The following is a 21482-nucleotide window of genomic DNA, read 5'->3' as shown; positions in this document are numbered from 1 at the left end:
TCACAAATTCCTGCATTTTAATGCTTTCGTCTGCAGGCCTGCTTGCTGGCAGAGCCTTGCTTTTAAAAATCCTGTCAAATGTTGGTCACGAGGTTTGCAGAAGCCATTTTGGGTGCCCTGTGTTTAATAACTTGTCCAAAAACAGGGTCCCTCGATCCGTAACTTGGGGAGTGCGGGAATTTTGAGAACCCTGCACTTAGAGTAGACTGATGGGGTGGTAATTGACTGGATGGTAGTTGTCCTGCTTTTTGTAGACAGGACATGCTGGGCAATTTTCCACAGTGTCGGGCAGATGCCAGTGTTGTAGCTGTATAGGAACAACTTGGCTAGAGGCGCAGCTAGTTCTGGAGCATAGGTCTTCACGATAGCCAGGATGTTGTCGGGGCCCATAGCCTTTGCTGTATCCAGTGCACTCAGCAGTTTCTTGATATCACGTGGAGTGAATTGAATTGGCTGAAGACTGGCATCTGTGATTGCGGGGACCGCCGGAGGATGGATCATCCACTCGGTACTTCTGGCTGAAGATGGTTGCAAACTCTTCAGCCTTGTCTTTTGCACTCACTTGCTGTGCTCTGCCATTGTTGAAGATGGGGATGCTCAAGGAGCCACCTCCTCCTGTTTGGTGCCCACCACCATTCACGACTGGATGTGGCAGGACTGCAGAGCTTTGATCTCATCCATTGGTTGTGGGATCGCTTAGTTCTGTCTATCGCATGCTGCTGCTCCTGTTTAGCATGCATGTCGTCCTGTGTTGTAGCTTCACCAGGTTGGCACCTGATTTTCATGCTCTTCTACGCTCCTTATTGAGCATTCTAAGCACTCTCTGGATGAAGACGTTTCTCCTAAAATCCTTATTGGATTTATTAGTGACTATCTTGTATTTATGACCCTACCTTTGGACTCCACACCCCTGCCCCCCCCCCCCCCCCCACAAATGGAAACCTCTTCTCTACGTCTACCCCATCAAACAACTTCATAATTTTAAAGACCTCTCTTGGGTCAGCATTCAGCCTTCTCTTTTCTAGAGAAAAGAGCCCCAGTCTGTTAAGCCTTTCCTGATAGTTATAACCTCTTGGTTCTGGTATCATCCTTGTAAATCTTTTATGCATCTTCACCAGCGCTTGTAATATGGAGACCAGAACTGTGCACAGTACTCTGGTGTGGTCTAACCAAGCTTCTATATCATTGTGAATAGAATACTCCAAGGCACTTGCAAGTCATCCTTATAAACTACATCAACAGAACATGTGACGGTACCAGTGAAAGTTAAAAGCGATGGGGCAATTTGGGAGGTAATTTAGTTACTAAAGAGTGACCAATCCTCTTTTTAATGAAAAACGGGAATTATCTTGGCAGTTAACAACCTGTGATTTTATTAGGTCATTAATTGTGGAGAAAATAAACCATTTCCCATTTCTTTGGTTCAAAAGGAGAATTTTGCTCCTTTTAAATTGATGGCTTGACAGATTTTTTTTGAATGCGCTATGAGTGCTTTGTACTGAAAGTACTCCCCAGGCTTTTCTTTTAAGGGCAGCTGTGTGCTCCATCTCTGAGAACTGAGCTCAGTTTCAAAACTTGTCATAGTGGGATATGAACGTGCAACCTCTGGGTTGCTAGACCAGTACGATAGCCATTGGGCTATCCTGCCCAGTATATGTTGTACAATCCTGTTTAGACCATGGTGAATGATCTGTTCAAACTACTGCCCATTTGAACACTCAATAATGGGGGTGAGGTGGGGGGGAGCCTCCCATTATTGCTGCTACACCAACAATCTTTCAACAAAAATTATAAATGCACTAAGGGGAAGAAAAGAATCATGTAAATATGAAGAAATATGTACACTTTGCATGCTGGAGACCCAGTGTGCTGACAACATGCTCTGTTCCAATCTGGTGACAATACTAATATTTGCTATGAGCAGTCTTCTTTGTAATTTCTACAATAAGAGGAGAATTCTGTCCAATTTTGGATTTCAAATCTTCAAACAGATTCAGAAGATAGTTCAAGGTGGTATTGCAATAATATGGTACTGAGACCTGGTACTGCCATGGATCATTGGGAAGTGTATTTCACATTGTCATCCAATCCTGTCATTGAAAGTGCCTACGATTTAATTTCTAGAGTTACAGTTATGAGTACAGAGCACCCACTCTCCCCTGAGATTTTCTCCGCCTCTGGGAATTAGTCATTGCACATCTATTCATATTTAGACAATTGGTTATCTGAGGAAGGATGTTCTTGCCATGGAGAGAGTGCAGCGAAGATTCACCAGACTGATACCTGGGATGGCAGGAATGACATATGAGGAGAGATTGGGTCGATTAGGCTTATATTCGCGAGAGTTTAGAAGAATGAAAGGGGATCTCATTGAAACTTATAAAATTCTAACAGGACTAGACAGACTAGATGCAGGAAGGATGTTCCCGATGGTGAGGGAGTCCAGAACCAGGGGTCACAGTCTAAGGATAAGGGGTAAGCCATTTAGGACAGAGATGAGGAGGAATTTCTTCACCCAGAGAGTGGCGAACCTGTGGAATTCTCTACCACAGAAGGCCGTAGAGGCCAATTCATCAAATATATTCAAGAAGGAGTTGGATATATTTCTTAAGGCTAAAGCGATCAAGGGATATGGGGAGAAAGCAGGGACAGGGTACTGAATTTGGATGATCAGCCATGATCTCATTAAATGGCGGAACAGGCTCGAGGGGCCGAATGGCCTACTCCTGCTCCTATCTTCTATGGTTCATGAGAGCTCCATTTACCAAGAGTGGATCCCCACTCTGTGTACTACACTACAGTACAAAGGCAAAATGACTGCATAGAATCTACCCATCAATCTCAAAGGGCTGAATTTTGCCAGCGCTCTGAGTGCGGGTTTGGAGGCAGGTCCGCTGTCAATATGGAAATGATTGACAGCGGGTTGGGAGCCCGCTCCGAACCCGCCTCCATGTAAGTTTCCAAAGTGTCGGGTCTGCGATTTCAGAACAGACCTGACACCAAGCGGCGGCAGAGGCATTTAAGATAGTTAAATGCTTGTTGACTACTATTTTGCCTGCCTATTTCTATTTTACCACTTTTTTAATGAGTTCACGTCGGTGGGAGATCACGTCGGGTTCTCTCTCCCCATTGCTGTGAATAGGTGACAGCTGTAAAAGTGGTATGAAAGCTACCATTTCACAGCTGTTCACTTTCCAATGTCAGAAGCTTGAGTCTTCAGGACTTGGAAGACACTTTTGAGCTGTATGCAGTTTGGAAGTGTTTGGAGTAAACTCTATCCACTGTCACCTCCTTGGCGCAAGCTCTCTCACCATTGACAGATTGCTTCTGTCATCTCAACTTCAGCTGCCATCTATTCCAGCAACATCGGTGCCCTTGAAAAAAATCTCACCTTGGTCCTCAGAATCCCTTCACAATCAGCCCCATCACCAACAATAACTCCAACCTTCTCAGCAATCACCTGATGCTGCACAGGACACAGGGCATCCGCACCAGATAGCATTGCTGCTCGGGAGGCCAGCGATGGCCTCGCCGTGGCCAGATTTACTTCACTTGACGCTGTACACCCTGGCTGCTATATGGTGCACCAGGTTATGTCTCAACATTCACTGGAACTCACTAATACACTTCCAAAGGTGAACACCGATCTGTCCAATAAGGTAAAGTGCTGAAAATAAAGATTTCAATGTTTGACAGCACATCAACAGAAAATTTACATGATCATTGCATAAAACACCCAAGTGCCTACCCTTGTGTGTTGTTAGCTGGTATGATTGTACTCGGATGAGTGTGAGGAGTGGCTAGTGAAATGGGGAAGTGATGATGTAGATAGAGAGGGATGGGTGGAGGTGCAAGGTAAGTTGGTGTGAGTAAGGATGTACAGGAGTACTGTAGGGGAGGTGGAGTGATGAGTGGTACATCAAGATGAGGTTGGGTGTCGATTTGCAGTAACGTTTCGTGATCTACTGAGATCAATGAAAGGTTTGCACCGCTGCAGCCTGGTCCTCCTGACCACATCCCTGCTTGTGCCCTCCAGGCTGTGTTGGTCTCCTGGGGAGGTCTCTTCTGCCCTTGGAAGGGAAGAGAACCTCCCTACGTGCTGTGACTCTCTCCATAAGCATATGGAGGGAGTCATGCAGGAGCCTGGGTGCAACTGTGTGCACCTTTGTGCAGTGCTTCTCAGTGTTTGCAGCACCTCAAGGCTGCAGAACAACTGTCAAAATAAATGTGACCATGATCTCTTTAAGGAAACCGGTTCACAATGTGTCATCAAATGATGTCATCAGACCAGCTTCCTTTTTAATTGGCCAGGAACCTCAAAGGGCGGGCTTAACCAGCCCAATCAGGGGAAAATCCTTTTCACAGAGTGGCTGGAGCCAGGAGCAGGACTGGGACCTGCCAACGACCTCTCCCGCCGCGATCCCGCCTCCGATGGCGAAATCACGGCCAAAGTCTTTATCCCCTGTGATGATCCTTTGTAATGTTGCATCCATATATAGGCTTTCAAAATGGCTAGTGGAATGCATTCTTTACTTTCATTTTAGAAGAAACCTTGTTTAAAATATGACCTTGGTCAAGGGCCATTCAATTTGATCACTAGTACCACGTGACATTCTTAAAACAAGTAAGGCATTCTGTAAAGACTTGATGTCAACCTTGGCGCAATGTTAGCATTCTCTGTTCAGAGTCCGAAGGTCGGCAGTTCAACTCCCACTCCAGAGACTTAAACACGTAATCCAGGCTGACATTTCAGTGCAGTATTGAAGGAGTGCTGCACTGAGGTGCCGTCTTTCGGATGAGATGTTAAACTGAGGGCCCCATCTGCCTTCTCAGGTGAATGTAAATGTGAAGGGGTATTTACTAGCCTTGGCCCCTTTAGGGCTACCCCGGATCAGGCATATTTCTCAGACGTTCACTTTCAACTGAAGTTTGAGGTAGCCGAATCCTAAAGACGCTTAATTGGGTCTAAAGGTCTGGGCTATCTCTCCTTAAAGGAAAGGAACAACCCAAGAATGTTACCATCCTCCAGATAGCGCTTTTAATAAGTTTAGCTAGACTGCAACGTTCCGGATATTATGAGGGTCTGGAAAACTCCCTCAGAATTCTGCAACTCCTCACCAAAGAGTGCACAGAGATTGAGTTCGCGAGTTTTTGATGCAGAAGTCTTACGTGAGACAATTCTAAAAATATTTCGATTTATTAAAGATCTGACATGCAATTTACAGTTGGTGAATCAGTCAATCACAACATTAACCGTCTAAAAAGAAAAAAATGCTATCTTATTAACAGAGAATCTTACTTTTAAATCTTAACTTCGCTACAGTATTACCGTTCTTAAAGGTTTCTATTGAGGATATCCATCAATATCAAATACCTTTTGATCCCCGAGGTACAAAGAGTTGTAGACTACAGAGCCGCTTCTGAAGCTGAGAATCGCTTTGCCCAATTAAAGTGAGTCTGTTATCCCATTTGAGAGTTCAATATTTTTACCCTTTTCTAGTAGTATTTCCTTTAAGGTTTTCTGCTGATGCAAGCTAATTATCGCTAGTCATTTTTCTGCCGACCTCTGCAACTCTTACTGCCACCTCAGCCAGAATCTTGTCTCCTCTCCAGGTGTTCTAAGTTTACCATATAAAAGCGGTGTGACAGCAGGTGTTCCTTACTTTGTCATCTTTACGAGGGCAGATGTTCCTTATCTTATGTGCTTTACAAAGTGCAAATTAGAACACCTTATCCAGGGTAAACCATTGTTTTTTTCCCAAAAGGTCAGCTTGTCAGAGCCCTTCACCTTCTGTTTCAATAAGGTTATTTATTCAGGGTCAACAACTGTCTTATCTCAATCAGAATGCTTTCATAGCTATTTCATAGTTAGGTTTCTAAATTTCCAAACCCAGTTTGTCATGTTTTAATAAGGCTCATAAGATAGTGTATTTTTCTGAATAGGTTATGTGGCTTATTCCTTCACAAATGGTCCCATGGCACTATTCAAAGAAGAGCAAGGAGATCTCCTAGTATCCTGGCCAATATTTATCCCTTGCCTAACACTATAATGAGAAAGGGCTAATCAATAATCTTGTGGTAAAGGAGCCTTTTAGGGACAAGTGACCATAATATGATTTGAATTTTACATTAAATTTGAGAGTGATGTAGTCCAATCTGAAACTGAGGTCTTCAATCCAAACAGAGGAAACTACAAGGGTATGTGGGACAAGTTGGCCATGGTAGATTGGGAGACTACACTAAAAGGAATGAAGGTGGACATACAATGGCTAACATTCAAGGAAATAATGCATAATTTGCAACAAACATATATTCCTCTAGGGCATAAAAACTCAAAAGGAAAAGTGATCCAACCATGGCTAAGAAATTAAAGCTAGTATTAAGTCAAAGGAGGAAGCTTATAAAGTTGCCAGAAAAAGCAGTCAGCCTGAGGATTGGGATCTTTTTAGAAATCAGCAAAGGGGGACCAAGAAATTGATAAAGGGAAAATGGAATATGAGCACAAACTAGCGAAAAATATAAAAACTGATTGTAAAGGCTTCTATAGGTATGTGAAAAGGAAAAGTCTGGCGAAGGTAAATGTAGGTCCTTTACAGTCAGAGACAGGAGAATTTATAATGGGGAATGAGGAAATGGCGCAGAAATTAAATAAATACTTTGTTTCTGTCTGCCTGGAGGAAGACGCAAAAAAATTCCCAGAAATACGAGAAAACCAAGGGTGTGACGAGAATGAGGAACTTAAAGAAATTATTATTAGTAAAAAAACAGTACTAGCAAAATTAATGGGACTAAAAGTCGATAAATCGTAAGGACCAGATGACCGACATCCTAGGGTTTTGAAAGAGGTGGCCATTGGAATATTGGATGCATTGGTTGTCATCTTCCAAAATTCAATAGATTCTGGAACGGTTCCTGCAGATTGAAGGATAGCAAATATAACTCCGCTATTTAAGGAAGGAGGGAGAGCGAAAATGGGGAACTACAGACCTGTTAGCCTCACATCAGTAGTTGGGAAAATGTTGGAATCTATCTATCTATCTTCTATCTATCTATCTATATATATAAATCGGTACTTCTGTCTGTCTGTTATCGCGTGTGCGTCTGTCGGGTATGCACTCGAAAGTTACAGGGCGTACCTACGCGCGCGTTACCTCCAAAGAAAGCTTACGCTTCCGAGACGGTTTTAAGTGTATTTACATTTTGGCCGGGCTAAAATCGCGCCCGCGGTATCCCAAAAACCTTAACATTCCGCTCATTAGCATCTCATTATCCGCTCATTAGCGACAGAGTGACCTCGAGCTCGACCAATCGTACGCCGGGTTGCTGGCGTGTGCCGCCGGGCCAATCAGTGCGTGTGTGGCCGGGCCTTATCCTTCTGAACCGAGGTGAGTCGCCGCCATCTTGATTCCAAACTTTTCCTTTCTATTTCCCGCTTTCTGCGTCTTTAAAAAAAAAAAAACCGTTGCTTTTAAAACACATATTGTTTTAAAAAAAAATGATTTAGAAAGTAATTAACTTATCTAATCTCATTAATTTTCCTACCTTTCCCTGTTTTTCCAGGTAGGCCTAGAAGCCTCGGCGTCTCCTCTGCACCCACGCCCGAGCTAGGCACCTCCCGGCCCCACTCGAAGGCTGGAGGGCCGAGCCTCAGCCCAGCGCCGCTAGGGTGCGCGCGCAGCAGGAGCTGAGACGCGGCGTGTCTCTCTGGCTCGGCCGGGGGGCGGGGCTTGCTGAGCGTCCAGCGTTACCCTGGCAACCGCGCCCGCCGGCCGTCTCGCACAGCCGCAGTCGGCGGTCTTCACCTCGGGCGGGGGGGGGGGCCGCGCGCGCGCAGCAGGAGCAGCTGAGACGCGGCGTCTCTCTGGCTCGGCCAGGGGGCGGGGCTTGGTCAGCGTCACCGTTACCCAGACAACCGGGCCCGCCGGCCGAGCCAGAGAGAGACGCCGCGTCTCAGCTCCTGCTGCGCGCGCAATCGGCGGTCTTCACCTCGGGGGGTGGGGTGGGGGGGGGGGCGCGACCCTCGCGGGGGGGGGGCGACCCTCGGGGGGGCCTCCCTCCGCTCCCTCCCCCCCGCCTTCCCTTCCCCCCGCCCCCTCCCCCCTCCCTTCCCCCCTGCCCTCCCTTCCCCGCCCTCCCCCTCCCCCCCAGTCGCTCTCTCTCTTCCCCCCAGTCGCTCTCTCTCTTCCCCCCAGTCGCTCTCTCTCTTCCCCCCAGTCGCTCTCTCTCTTCCCCCCAGTCGCTCTCTCTCTTCCCCCCAGTCGCTCTCTCTCTTCCCCCCAGTCGCTCTCTCTCTTCCCCCCAGTCGCTCTCTCTCTTCCCCCCAGTCGCTCTCTCTCTTCCCCCCAGTCGCTCTCTCTCTTCCCCCCAGTCGCTCTCTCTCTTCCCCCCCAGTCGCTCTCTCTCTTCCCCCCAGTCGCTCTCTCTCTTCCCCCCAGTCGCTCTCTCTCTTCCCCCCAGTCGCTCTCTCTCTTCCCCCCAGTCGCTCTCTCTCTTCCCCCCAGTCGCTCTCTCTCTTCCCCCCAGTCGCTCTCTCTCTTCCCCCCAGTCGCTCTCTCTCTTCCCCCCAGTCGCTCTCTCTCTTCCCCCCAGTCGCTCTCTCTCTTCCCCCCAGTCGCTCTCTCTCTTCCCCCCAGTCGCTCTCTCTCTTCCCCCCAGTCGCTCTCTCTCTTCCCCCCAGTCGCTCTCTCTCTTCCCCCCCCCAGTCGCTCTCTCTCTTCCCCCCCCCAGTCGCTCTCTCTCTTCCCCCCCCCAGTCGCGCTCTCTCTCTTCCCCCCCCAGTCGCTCTCTCTCTTCCCCCCCCAGTCGCTCTCTCTCTTCCCCCCCCAGTCGCTCTCTCTCTTCCCCCCCCGTCGCGCTCTCTCTTCCCCCCAGTCGCTCTCTCTCTTCCCCCCAGTCTCGCTCTCTCTTCCCCCCAGTCGCTCTCTCTCTTCCCCCCCCAGTCGCTCTCTCTCTTCCCCCCAGTCGCTCTCTCTCTTCCCCCCCAGTCGCGCTCTCTCTTCCCCCCAGTCGCGCGCTCTCTCTCTTCCAACAACAACATTCCCTCAAAAAAGCCTCGGCACCGCCGGGCACTTCAGCTAGTCTATATATATGTGTAAAGGTGTCTGTCTGTGTGTCCGCTATACACTCAAAAGTTATAGAGCGCACCTACACACATGTTATATCAAAAGAAAGCTGATGATTAGGGGAGTGTCATAGGCGTATTTACTTTTTGGTCAGACAAAAATTGTTCTGACAGTATACAAAAATTGTTCTGACAGTATACAAAAAACGTTCAAAAATCGGCTCATTAGCGGTTGACCAATCCTACCGCTCATTAGTGTTGAGTGACGTGATGGTTGACCAATCCTACAGTTCAGTGACCTGATGGTTGACCAATCGGTGCGTCACCGGTGGGACCTAATCCTGCAGCCTCCCGAAACCTCGCTGCCATTTTTTCCCCTGCTTTTCCTCAACAGCGAGCGGGGCAGCTGCGTCGGCCCGCCGGAGCGGGAGGTGAGTTGGGGTCACTCGGGCCGGGCCTCACAACCGCTCGGCCCGAGACACAGAGCGGGGGAGCGGCAGTGGGCGGCCATCAACCGCGCAGCCCCTCTAAGCTGCCCTGGCAACGCCGGGCCCCCCCCAGCTAGTCTATTATAAAGGATGCAATAACTGGGCACTTAAAAATTAATAGTAAGATTGGGCAGAGTCAACATGGATTTATGAAAGGGAAATCCTGGAGTTCTTTGAGGATGTAACTAGTGGAGTAGACAAAGGGGAACCAGTAGATGTGGTGTATTTGGATTTTCAGAAGACCTTCGATAAGGTCCCACAAGAGGTTAGTGAACAAAATTAGGGCCCATGGAATTGGGGGTAATATACTAGCATGGATTGAGAATTGGTTAACAGACAGAAAACAAAGAGTAGGGATAAACGGGTTTTTCAGGATGGTAGGCTGTGACTAGTGGGGTAGCAAGGATCGGTGCTTGGGCGCCAATTATTCACAATCTATATCAATGATTTGGATGAGTGGACTAAATGTAACATTTCCAAATTTGCTGCCGATATAAAGCTAGGTGGCAGTGTCCGTTGTGAAGTGGCTTCAAGGATATCTCAACGGGCTCTGAGTGGGCAAGAACATGGCACATGGAATATAATGTGGATAAATGTGAAGTTATCCACTTTGGTAGAAAAAACAGATGGCAGAGTATTTCCTAAATGGTGAAAGATTGGGGAATGCAGATGCTCAAAGGAACCTGGATGTTCTTGTAAATGAGTCACTGAAAGTGAATGTGCAGGTGCAGCAAGCCATTAGGAAGGCAAATGGTATGCTGGCCTTCATTAAAAGAGGATTTGAGTACAGGAGTAAAGAAGTCTTACTCCAATTATATAGGGCCTTGGTGAGACCACACCTGGAGTACTATGTACAATTTTGATCTCTTTACCTAAGGAAAGATATACTTGCCACACAGGGAGTGCAGCGAAGGTTCACGAGATTGATTGCTGAGATGGCAGGACTGTGGTATGAGAAGAGATTGAGTAAACTAGGCCTGTATTCCCTTGAATTCAGAAGAATGAGAGGGGATTTCATTGAAGCATACAAAATTATTACAGGGCTTGATAGGGTGAATGCTGGGAGAATGTTTCCCTTGGCTGGGGAGTCTAGAACCAAGGGCCACAGCCTCAGGATAAAGGGTAGGCCATTCAGGACTGAGATGAGAAGAAATTTCTTCACACAGAGGATGGTGAATCTTTGGAATTCTCTAACCTAGAGGGCTGTGAAGGCTCAGTTATTGGGCATATTCAAAACAGAAGTCGATAGATTTCTGACTAGTAAAGGCATCAAGGGATATGGCGATAGGGCCGGTGAATGGAGTTGAGGCAGAAGATCAGCCATGATCTTATTGAATGGGGGAGCAGGCTCAAAGGACCGAATGGCCTACTCCTATTTCTTATGGTCTTTATAATTAAAAAAAAACTGATCTCATTTATTCCGTTGCTGTTTGTGGGAACTTGCTCTGCGCAAATTGGCTGCCGCATTTCCTGCACTACAAAGCGACAACATTTCAAAAATGTAGTTAATTAGCTGCAAAGGAGGATGTCAGGAAGGGTGGTGATAACTTGCATTGTAAGGCTGCCTTCATTTTTCAAAATTAAAGGCATCTTCCACACACCAGGCACCCCCTCATTCCCTTGCAGGAGGGTGAGTGAGGTGGGATGCTGTATCTGTTTTGGGAACCTCTGGGTCAAAATGAACTGAATAGGGCACAGGAACTGAACAGGCATAGCTGTCATTTTATCCAATATGAGGACCGGGAAGATCACATGGTGACTTCATGATGTAACCACATCAAAGTATCTTGGCGAGAATTCTCAGTGATATTTATTTTCTCTTTCTTCCCCGCCCTGGCCAAATCAAAAATGATGCCGGTTCACACTAGCAGTGTTTAGAGGATGTCTTCACTTTATTTTTAAAAATCGTAATATCATACAGCATACAGAAGGTGTCATTCGGCCCATCATGGTTGTGCCGGCTCTTTGAAAGAACTGTCCAATTAGTCCCACTCCCCCTGTGCTTTTTTTCTCCTAGCCCAACAATTTCTTCAAGTTTACATCCAGTTCCCTTTTGAAAATTACTATTGAATCTGCCTCCACCATCCTTTTTAGGCTTTGCATTCCAGATCATCATAACTCCTCATCTCACCTCTGGTTCTTTTGCCAGTTATCTTAAATCTGTGTCCTCTGGTTACGGAATGAAGAATCTTTGAGTTAGGCAATACTTTTCAATTCTTTTAATAATCAATTGAAATATCTTTTTAAAACAAATGTCTTCTGCTTGCTTGAATTTAATAGGCTACACAAGGTCCTTGCGATTCACCAAAGCCAAGTATGTTGGACTTTATCAACAAGGCAAAATGGGAGGCTTGGAAAGCGCTTGGAAAAATACCCCAGGTAACTGCTGCTTTATTTTTGTTGTGTAAATCTGCAGTTTTATAAAAAGCCTCAAGTAAATTCTGTTCCAATCTGAGAATCTTTTCAGCGTAATTGATGATGTTTATCCGTGTATGGTAGGCACAACTTATGTGACTGGTGCTAAAATGGTTGTTATAAATTGTGTTGTAACTATTTGTTTGTTTTCTATTTTGGATCTTGTAAGCAGTTTCTCCATTTACAATGAAGTATTCAGCCTGCCACTGAAGAACTATTCCGTCTGCAGTTTCATGTTGTTCAATGTCCCAATCCTTAGAAAAAATCTCAAAAGGCAGTTGAATATTAAGCAGAAAATGCTGGAAATACTCAGAAGGTCAGGTAGCATCCGTTCAATTCGCAAGCGTGACCCCAAGCTTCCGGTTGCCTGTCACTTTAATTCCCTGTCCCACTCCCACTCTGACCTCTCGGTCCTCAGCGGATTATATACATAGGATTACATAGGATATACGGCACAGAAACAGGCCATTCGGCCCAACCAGTCCATGCCGGCGTTTATGCTCCACTCGAGCCTCCTCCCGTCTTTCCTCATCTAAATCTATCGGCTTAACCTTCTATTCCCTTCTCCCTCATATGCTTGTCTAGCCTCCCCTTAAATGCATCTATACTATTCGCTTCAACCACTCCCTGTGGTAGCGAATTCCACATTCTCACCACTCTTTGGGTAAAGAAGTTTCTTCTGAATTCCCTATTGGATTTCTTAGTGACTATCTTATATTGCTGGCCTCTAGTTATGCTCTTCCCCACAAGTGGAAACATTCTCTCTGTATCCACTCTATCAAAATTTTTCATAATTTTAAAGATCTCTATTCGGTCATCCCTCAGCCTTTTTTCAAGAGGAAAGAGACCCAGCCTGTTCATCCTTTCCTGATATGTATACCCTCGCATTTCTGGTATCATCCTTGTAAATCTTCTCCGCACCCTCTCCAGTGCCCTATATTCTTTTTATAATATGGCAACCAGAAGTGTAGTCTAACCAAGGTTCGATACAGGTTTAGCATAACTTCCCTACTTTTCAATTCTATACCTCTAGAAATAAACCCTAGTGCTTGGTTTGCTTTTTTTATGGCCTTGCTAACCTGTGTCGCAACTTTTAGTGATTTGTGTATTTGTACTCCGAGATCCCTTTGATCCTCTACCCCACCTAGACTTGCACCCTCTAAATGAGGTGACCTCCCTATTCTTCTTACCAAAATGATATACCTCACATTTATCTGTGTTGAATTTCATTTGCCAATTATATGCCCATTCTGCAAGATTATTAATGTCCTCCTGTAATTTGTTACAGTCCTCCTCAGTATTGACTCTTTCCCACCCCCTCCCCCCCCCCCCCCCCCCCCCCCCCCAAAATAAAAAAAATTGGTGTCATCTGCAAATTTAGAAATTGTGTTTTTGGTTCCAAAGTCTAAATCGTTGATGTAAATTGTGAACAACAGTGGTCCCAGCACTGATCCTTGTGGAACACCACTACCCCCCTTCTGCCACTGTGAATACCTACCCTTTACCCCTACTCTGCTTTCTGTCTTGAAGCCAGCTAGCTATCCATTCTGCTACTTGCCTCCTGATTCCACATTCTCTGACCTTGTTCATCAGTCTATTATGGGATACCTTATCAAAGGCCTTTTGAAAATCCAGATAAATTACATCGACTGCATTACCATTGTCTACTCTCTGTTACCTCTTCAAAAAATTAAATAAGGTTGGTCAAGCAAGACTTTCCCTTTTGAAATCCATGCTGACTATTCATTATTATATTTTTGGTTTCTAGATGTTCTTCTATTTTCTCCTTTAGTAGGGATTTCATTATTTTTTTTCTACCACTGATGTTAAGCTGACTGGTCTGTTATTCCCTGGACATGTTCTATCCCCCTTCTTAAATATCGGTATTACGTTAGCTATCCACCAGTCCTCTGGTACTACACCTTAATTATTAAATATGCGTAGCAGTGCCTCTGCTATCTCTTCCCTAGATTCTTTCAAAATACGTGGATGCAATCCATCTGGACCGGGGGTTTTATCCTCTTAGAGTTTGATTAGTTTATTTAATACTAGCTGGAGTGCCCGGCGGTGCCGAGGCTTTTTTGAGGGCATGTTGTTGTTGGAAGAGAGAGGGGGAAGAGAGAGCGACTGGGGGGGAAGAGAGAGAGAGAGAGAGAGAGAGCGACTGGGGGGAAGGTGGCCCGATGGATCCCTGCAAAGGAAGGAAGAAGGTAAGCTGTCCCACCCCCTCACTCGTTCCCTCCCTCACCCTCTCCCTCCCCCGTCTCTCCCTGCTTTACTCTCTGTCCCTCCCTCCCCCTCTCCCCCTGTCCTCTCCTCACCCTCCCTCCCCTCACCCTCTCCCTGTCTCTCCCTGCTTTACTCTCTCTCTCTCTCTCTCTCTCCCTCCCTCCCTCCCTCCCTCCCTCCCTCCCTCCCTCCCCTCCCTCCCCCTCTCCTCACCCTCCCTCCCCCTCCCCCTCCCCGCTCCTCTCCCTCCCTGCTCCTCTCCCCTCCTTCCTCCCTCTCTCTCTCTCTCTCTCTCTCTCTCTCTCTCTCTCTTTTCCCCCCCCCCCCTCCTCTCTCCCTATTTCTCTCTCTGACGTCTGTCTGTTGACTGTTCCCCTCTGCCACTCTCAGTTTTTCTGCCGTTCTTTGTCTCCGAGCTCGCCGGCCGCTCAGGCTCTGTATCGAAATCATCTTGGCGCCGTCCGCCCGCTCTCCAGGCCGAGCTAAGAGCCAGGCTCCGGCCCCACACCCACACCGCCAGGGATCAGCACCCGGGGAACCCACCCAACATGAACAACAAACACCCTCCTCACCTGTCACGGAGTTGAAGTGTCCGAAAGCGGCCACAGTGCCCCGGGCCTCTTCCCCTGTGCATTCAGGCCGCGTGGGGAAGAGAGAGAGAGACTGGGGGGGGGGGGGGAGAGTGAGACGCCGCCACGCACCTGCTCCGCGGAGCTCCGTGCCGCCACCGCCGCACCAGCCTTTACTAAGATGGTGGCGACGCTCGGCTCAGGCCCGCCCCTCCAGCCTTCACAAAGATGGCGGCAATCGCGGGCCACTTGTTGACCGGGACAGGAGGTGCCTAGCTCGGGCATGGGTGCGGAGGAGAGGCCCAGGCTTCAAGGCCTACAAAAACGGTGAAAGGTAGGAAAGTTATAGAGGTTAGAGAAAAGATGTACAAATTAATTAACTTTTTTTTAAAAACAGTGTGTTTTAAAAGCAACTTTTTTTTTTTGCTGGAAATGTATATTTGAAAAGAAACGCAGAAAGCGGGAAAAAGAAATGAAGAGTTTGGAATCAAGATGGCGGCCACTCACCTCATTTCAGAACGATAAGGCCCGCCCACACACGCACCGATTGGTCAACCGTCATGTCACTGAAGTGTAGGATTGGTCAATCATCCTGTCACTCGACTGTAGGAGGGCCTGCCCGCACGCGCGATGAACCCGCCCCCGCGACGCAGCGATTGGTCGACCGTACGATTGGTCGACCTCGACGTCACTCGATGCTAATGCGCAGATAATGAGCGGAATTTTGAACGTTTTTTGGATACCGCGGGCGCAATTTTTGTCTCACGCTTATGACCGTTCTGGAATCGTAAGCTTTCTTTTGATGTAACGCACGTGTAGGTACGCTCTAACTTGAGAGTGTATAGCCAGACAGACAGATCCTTTTATATCCCCTTTTTAAAATTTTAAATGCATTTATCTCATTACTAATCGCATCATCCAATGTCATGTCCACCTGTTCTATCTCCCTGGTAAATACTGAAGCAAAATAATTATTTAATATTTCTGCCATCTCTCTATTGTTACCTGTGGTATTATCCTGTCTATCCCTTACTGGCCCTATTCCCATCCAAACTTTCCTTTTTTTATTGAAGTGCCTATAAAGTATTTTACCATTTTGTTTTATGTTCCTTGATAATTTAATTTCATAGTTCCTCTTTGCCTCCCTAATTTTTTTTTTACTTCTCTCCTAATCTTTTCGTATTCTCCCTTATCATGCACTCCCCTGCTGTCTATGTACTTAATGTATGTCTCTTTCCTTACCCTCATTTGTTCCCTTATGGCTTTATTTATCCATGGTGTCGCATTATTGTTTAGTTTGTTCTTTCCTGTCAGCGGAATATATTTTTCCTGCATTCTGTTGAACACCGTTTTAAATGTTTCCCATTGCTGTTCTACGTCATTGTTTGCCAATATTGTTGTCCATTTTATTCCCCCCAAGTTCTATTCTCAGCCCCTCAAAATCAGCTGTTCTCCAATCTATTAACCTGATCTTGTCATACTTACATCTTTCTCAATTATCGTCTTAAAGCATATTATATTATGGTCACTATTGACTATATGTTCCCCTACTTTTACTTCTCTTATCTGCTCTGGTTGATTCCCCATTACTAGATCTAATAGCGAATGCTGCCTTGTTGGGCTTTTTACATAATTGGGTTAGAAAGGACATCCTTCTGAGCTATGGTGCCTTGGTCTGCATTGTGGCTGTACTCCCTGCAGTCTTTCTCCTTGTCCTCACAGGTAACGAGTAAATCGTACCTGTTGAACGGGACCAGTGTCTGCAGGACCTCCATCTCAACCTCTCCTAAATCCCCACTAGCCGTCTCTCAAACAGTCACACCCTCCCCTTCCTGAACCTGTGCTTTCCTCTGGGGTGTGACTGTATTGTAGATAAAACTGTCCAGAAATTCCTCCCCCTCCCTTATGTGTCGGAGTGACTCCAGCTCATGACTCTGAGCCGGAGCGATTCGAGATGGAGACATCTCCTGCAGACGTGTTTGCTCGGGACAGTCTCGCTGTCCACAAACTCCCACATACTGCAGTCCAGGCACACAACCTGCCCTGCCATATCTTAATCTAGCCTTATTTTATTTATTTCATTTGTTAAAGCCTTTATTCAATGATTATTTATAGTTATATTAATTAGTTTAACTAGTTAAGGTATAAATTTAATACAGTATGTTGTAGTTTCCTGCTCCTAGTTTAAACCACTGTCCTAGTTTAGAGAGAAAAAAACCCATAATACTCACCAACCAATCACCTACCTGCTGTTCTGTGATGTCACTTTTTTTTTGGAAATCCTTGAAGGTTTGGCTGCCTCCAATCAGGTCTGCGTTGTTCCTCCGCTCTCTCCTTTTATGTCCCACCACTGCTGTCTCTGATTAGGTCTGTGTTGTTCCTCCGCTCTCTCCTTTATGTCCCGCCGCCGCTGCCTCCTACACTGTTCCAATGAAGCTCAACGTAAGCGCAAAGAACAGCACCTCATCTTTCGATAAGGCGCTTTACAGCCTTCCGGACTCAACATTGAGTTCAACAATTTCAGATCACAACCACCGCCCCCATTTTTCCGGACAACAGCTGTTGGTAATGATTCTACGATTGCCATTTACACGTCCTCTCGACCCATCGTTTGTTTCTTTATTTGTCCCATTACCATCCCCTTTCACCTTCCACCATCATCCCTTTTGTCATTTAATCTCTCCTGCTTTCCACCCTATCACAGACCTTCCCTTTTGTTCTTTCCTCCCCTTCCCCCCCCCTTTCCTGCATCTGTACTTGCTTAAAACCCGTTACATCTCTTAACTTCTTTTCAGTTCCGATGACCTGAACCATTAACTTTGTTTCTCTCTTCACAGATGCTGCGTGACCTGCTGAGTGTTTCCAGCATTTTCTGTTTTTATTTCAGATTTCTAGCGTCTGCAGAATTTTGCTTTTGAATTGCTATGAATGAATGACCAAATAAATTGACGTGTTATCGCTCATAATGGGTAAATGGGGATTAAAACTAATGATAGTCATTTAAGCACAATAAATTTTATGTTACAAATATGAATGCTCAACATATAATGATGATATGGTACTAATTTAATTTGTCATACTGCAGTTGGTACCCTTTTTATAATGAAATCTTGTTTACCATGACAACATTTGTAATGCATCAAGAAACATGTGACACTGAATCAGAGACAAATTAAGAGGAGAACTGAATCAACATTTACAGACTTAATGAAACCTGTTCCAATGCTGTTTTCAACTTCCTGAAGTAAGAATAATTACATCATCTCTCAAAGTTAGCTAAAGAAAAAAATCATTGCTATCTTGGAAAACATAAAATTAAATTCTAGGAGACAAGACGACTGGGCAAAATTGCACTGTATGAGACAGATGACAGGTTATTTTAATATAGCAACTTGTTTTAGAACTTGAGGATTTTGTTTTGGACAAGAAACCACATTCGGGAAGGTTCAGTGGATTAATCATCCATTCTTGAGGCTAAAGGGGATCAAGGGATATGGGGAGAAAGCAGGGACCGGGTACTGAATTTGGATGATCAGCCATGATCGCATTGAATGGCGGAGCAGGCTCGAGGGGCCGAATGGCCTACTCCTGCTCCTATCTTCTATGTTTCTATGACCCAAGGTTGAAAATTACAATTGTAGCCTCAACTACTATATCCATTTTATTTTGGCAATAAACTGTATTCCTTTGCTCCCCTAATCACTTGATGTGTAAAGACAATACCAGGTGTACTACTAAACTATATACTGAGCCAGGTTTGAATCTGGGTCTGTGCTGAGTCAGCTAATCTCGGTGGCGATAGTGCTTTGAAACTACAGTTGGCCCTGGGCTAAGGAAGGAAAGAAATTAGCCATGTTCCTGCTTCTGATCCCTTGCCAGTGACCTCACTGCTGGAAGATGTGTACGCGTGGATATTAGGTGAAAATTGGATCAGACTCCGCTGTTATACCCCCCCATGATGAATTACATGACAACACTCACTGGGGCCGCATCTGCAGAACAGCTATTTGATTTATGTGCTGGAAGTCTTGCAGCACTCATGGAAATGTTCTTCAGCAGAAGACTAGGAAATAAAACTGGAAAAGACAAATACAACTGTACACTATTCAGTCCAAAAGCAGCTCCATGACTAAAGAATTAACAGCAGTAAATGAAAGGTGGGAAAGTTGACCTCTTCCCTTGCCTCAACAATTTTCTACAAGTTCTGTTGCATTGCAGAAATTCCTGCAGTCCAATATTTTTAAACTGTTACATAAAAATCATGAAACTGCTAGTGGTAACCTGATCAAAAATGGTATTTTGTTTCAAATAATGCTGCAAATCCACCATTTTCAAGTGCATTAAGTGTTTGTGAAAATTAGTCTGTTCTGCAGTTCAATTCGATCATGTGTGATCCGTACATCATCTCCATTTACCCATCTTTCTTCCATATCTCTTGATGCCCTTACCTAACCAGAATGTATCAATCTCAGCCTTGAACATTTGAATTGACCCAGCATCGACAGCCTTTTGGGGGAACATGGTCCAGATTTCCACTACTAATTGTGCAGAAAAAGTGCTTCCTGATTTCACTCCTAAATGGCCGAGCTCTAATTTTAAGATTATGCTCTCTTGTTCTGGATCCCCCCACCAGAGGAAATAGCTTCTCTGTATATACCCTATTGAATAGAGGTAGCAAAGGCATGGATGAGGGTTTCAGCAGCAGATGAGCTGAGGCAGGGGCAGAGACGGGCGATTTTACGGAGGTTGGAAGTAAGCTGTCCTCGTGATGGAGAGGCTGTGGGGTTGGAAGCTCAGCTAGGACAACACTGTTGTGAATGGTCTGGTTCAGCCTCAGACAGTGGCCAAGGAGAGCGATGGTGGTGGGTAGGGAACAAAGTTTCAATCCAAATGAAACCTTAAAAAAGAAAAGATTGGGCATGTGAAGATCATAGTATTTGTCTATTAGGTAAGCATAACAACTGTATGGTTAAAGGCAACTGGCATCAGGACAATAAAAACAGAAAAGGCTGGAAATACTCAGCAGGTCAGACAGCATCTGTGGAGAGAGAAACAGAGTTAACGTTTCAGGTCGATGACCCTTCATCAGAACTGGCAAAAGTTGGAGATGGAACAGGGTTTTTGAGCATGTGTTGGGGCAGAGAAAGGGGGGAGGGGAGGAAAGAACAAAAGGGAAGGCCTGTGCTATGATGGAAGGCAGGGGCGATTGAGACAAAAGGGATGATGGTGCGAGGCAAAAGGAGATGGTAATGGGACAAGTTAAGAAACAAAAATTACTCTAGATGAAGTGTAAATAGCAATGGCAGAATGATCAACAGCTGCCATGTGAGAGAGAAATAAAATGATAGGGGCAGAGGTTATGGTGCTGTTCCTCTTTCGATTAGGCACTTTACAACCTTCTGGAGTTCAACAATTTCAGACCATAACCTCTGCCCCAATCTCTCTCTCTCTCTCTCTCTCACATGGCAGCTGTTGATCATTCTGCCATCGCCATTTACACTTCATCTAGAGTCATCCTTTGTTTCTTAACCTGTCCCATTACCATCTCCTTTTGCCTCGCACCATCATCCCTTTTGTCTCAATCTCTCCTGCCTTCCATCGTATCACAGACCTTCCCCTTTCTCTGCCCCTACACTTGTTTAAAAACCTGTTCCATCTCCAACTTTTTCCAGTTCTGACGAAGGGTCATCGACCTGAAACGTTAACTCTGTTTCTCTCTCCACAGATGCTGCCTGACCTGCTGAGTATTTCCAGCATTTTCTGTTTTTATTTTAGATTTCCAGCATCTGCAGTATTTTGCTTTTGTATTTGTCATCAGGACAGATGTCTTTCAAAATTAACCCTGGTGCCTGGGAAGAGCACCGCTACCTGTAGAATTAGATTGCTTGTCAGCACAAAATCTTGAGCTCTAGTTTCACCTATTGCATGCTCCATCAAACCTAATTTAGTAACTCTGGATTTCTTTCTGGGTGGAATTCAAAGACAGGGGACATGGTATTTGAAGCTTTACCATTTTGTATCTTGGGTTGGTTCTCTGGACACAATGTAGTAGACTAACAATCTGGCTAGGTCACTTGATTTTGTATGGTAACTGCGGTTCACACAATAACTAATTGTATGTGAGCCCCTGGGACGTCCTGAAATGGGATGCTTTGGGGTAAATGTTATGATTTTAGCATTCCAAGTGCAGAGCTTCGCAACACCTATCGAAAATTTGGACACAAGGTAAAAAGGGCACCCATTAAAATTGTGCATACTGCAACTTGGGCATGCCTACCTCCACACCCAAATTCCTGATCTGTATTCCCATAGTTCTGTGTTGGAGCAGTAAATCATCAAACTTCTAATATAAGTGCTTGCTTTCTTGAACAATCTCTCACTCCAATCTTCTCTTTCTCACAAAGGTCTTAATTGGTTTTTTTTTACAGCCAGCCAACTGCAGCTACACTATTCCATCACAGAACAGATATCGCAGTAGTGACACCAGAAAATTGTTATGAAGATAGAAATGAATGAGGACATAGAAAGGCTAGCAGAATGGGCAGATGGAATTTAATACAGAGAAGTGTGAGGTGATGCATTTTGGCAGAAGGAACAGGGAGAGGCAATATACACTTAATTGCACAGTTTTAAAGAGTGTGCAGGGACAGGGGAACCAGGGAGTTAATGTGCATAGATCCCTAAAGGTGGCAGGACATATTGAGAGAGTGGTTAGCAAAG

General features: G+C 45.6%; 1 protein-coding gene across 3 annotated transcripts in view; it reads left to right on the top strand.

Annotated features, from left to right (window-relative positions):
• The window catches only part of eci2 (enoyl-CoA delta isomerase 2), a 223367-nt gene that overhangs the window by 104409 nt on the left and 97476 nt on the right, over positions 1–21482 (top strand). For 2 of the 3 annotated variants that reach the window (XM_085989228.1, XM_085989229.1), the window contains exon 3: positions 11830–11928. The exons of the other annotated variant lie outside the window; for it this stretch is intronic. In XM_085989228.1, the coding sequence (XP_085845354.1) occupies positions 11830–11928 (99 nt within the window). The remainder of the gene's footprint in view (positions 1–11829; positions 11929–21482) is intronic. 3 annotated transcript variants of the gene reach the window in all.

Source organism: Somniosus microcephalus, chromosome 5 (assembly GCF_052327205.1).
Source record: "Somniosus microcephalus isolate GS21.2 chromosome 5, FLI_Smic_1.0, whole genome shotgun sequence".
Lineage (NCBI taxonomy): Eukaryota > Metazoa > Chordata > Chondrichthyes > Squaliformes > Somniosidae > Somniosus > Somniosus microcephalus.
The sequence above is the reverse complement of the archived record's forward strand: the minus strand, read 5'-3'. Positions and strand labels throughout refer to the sequence as shown.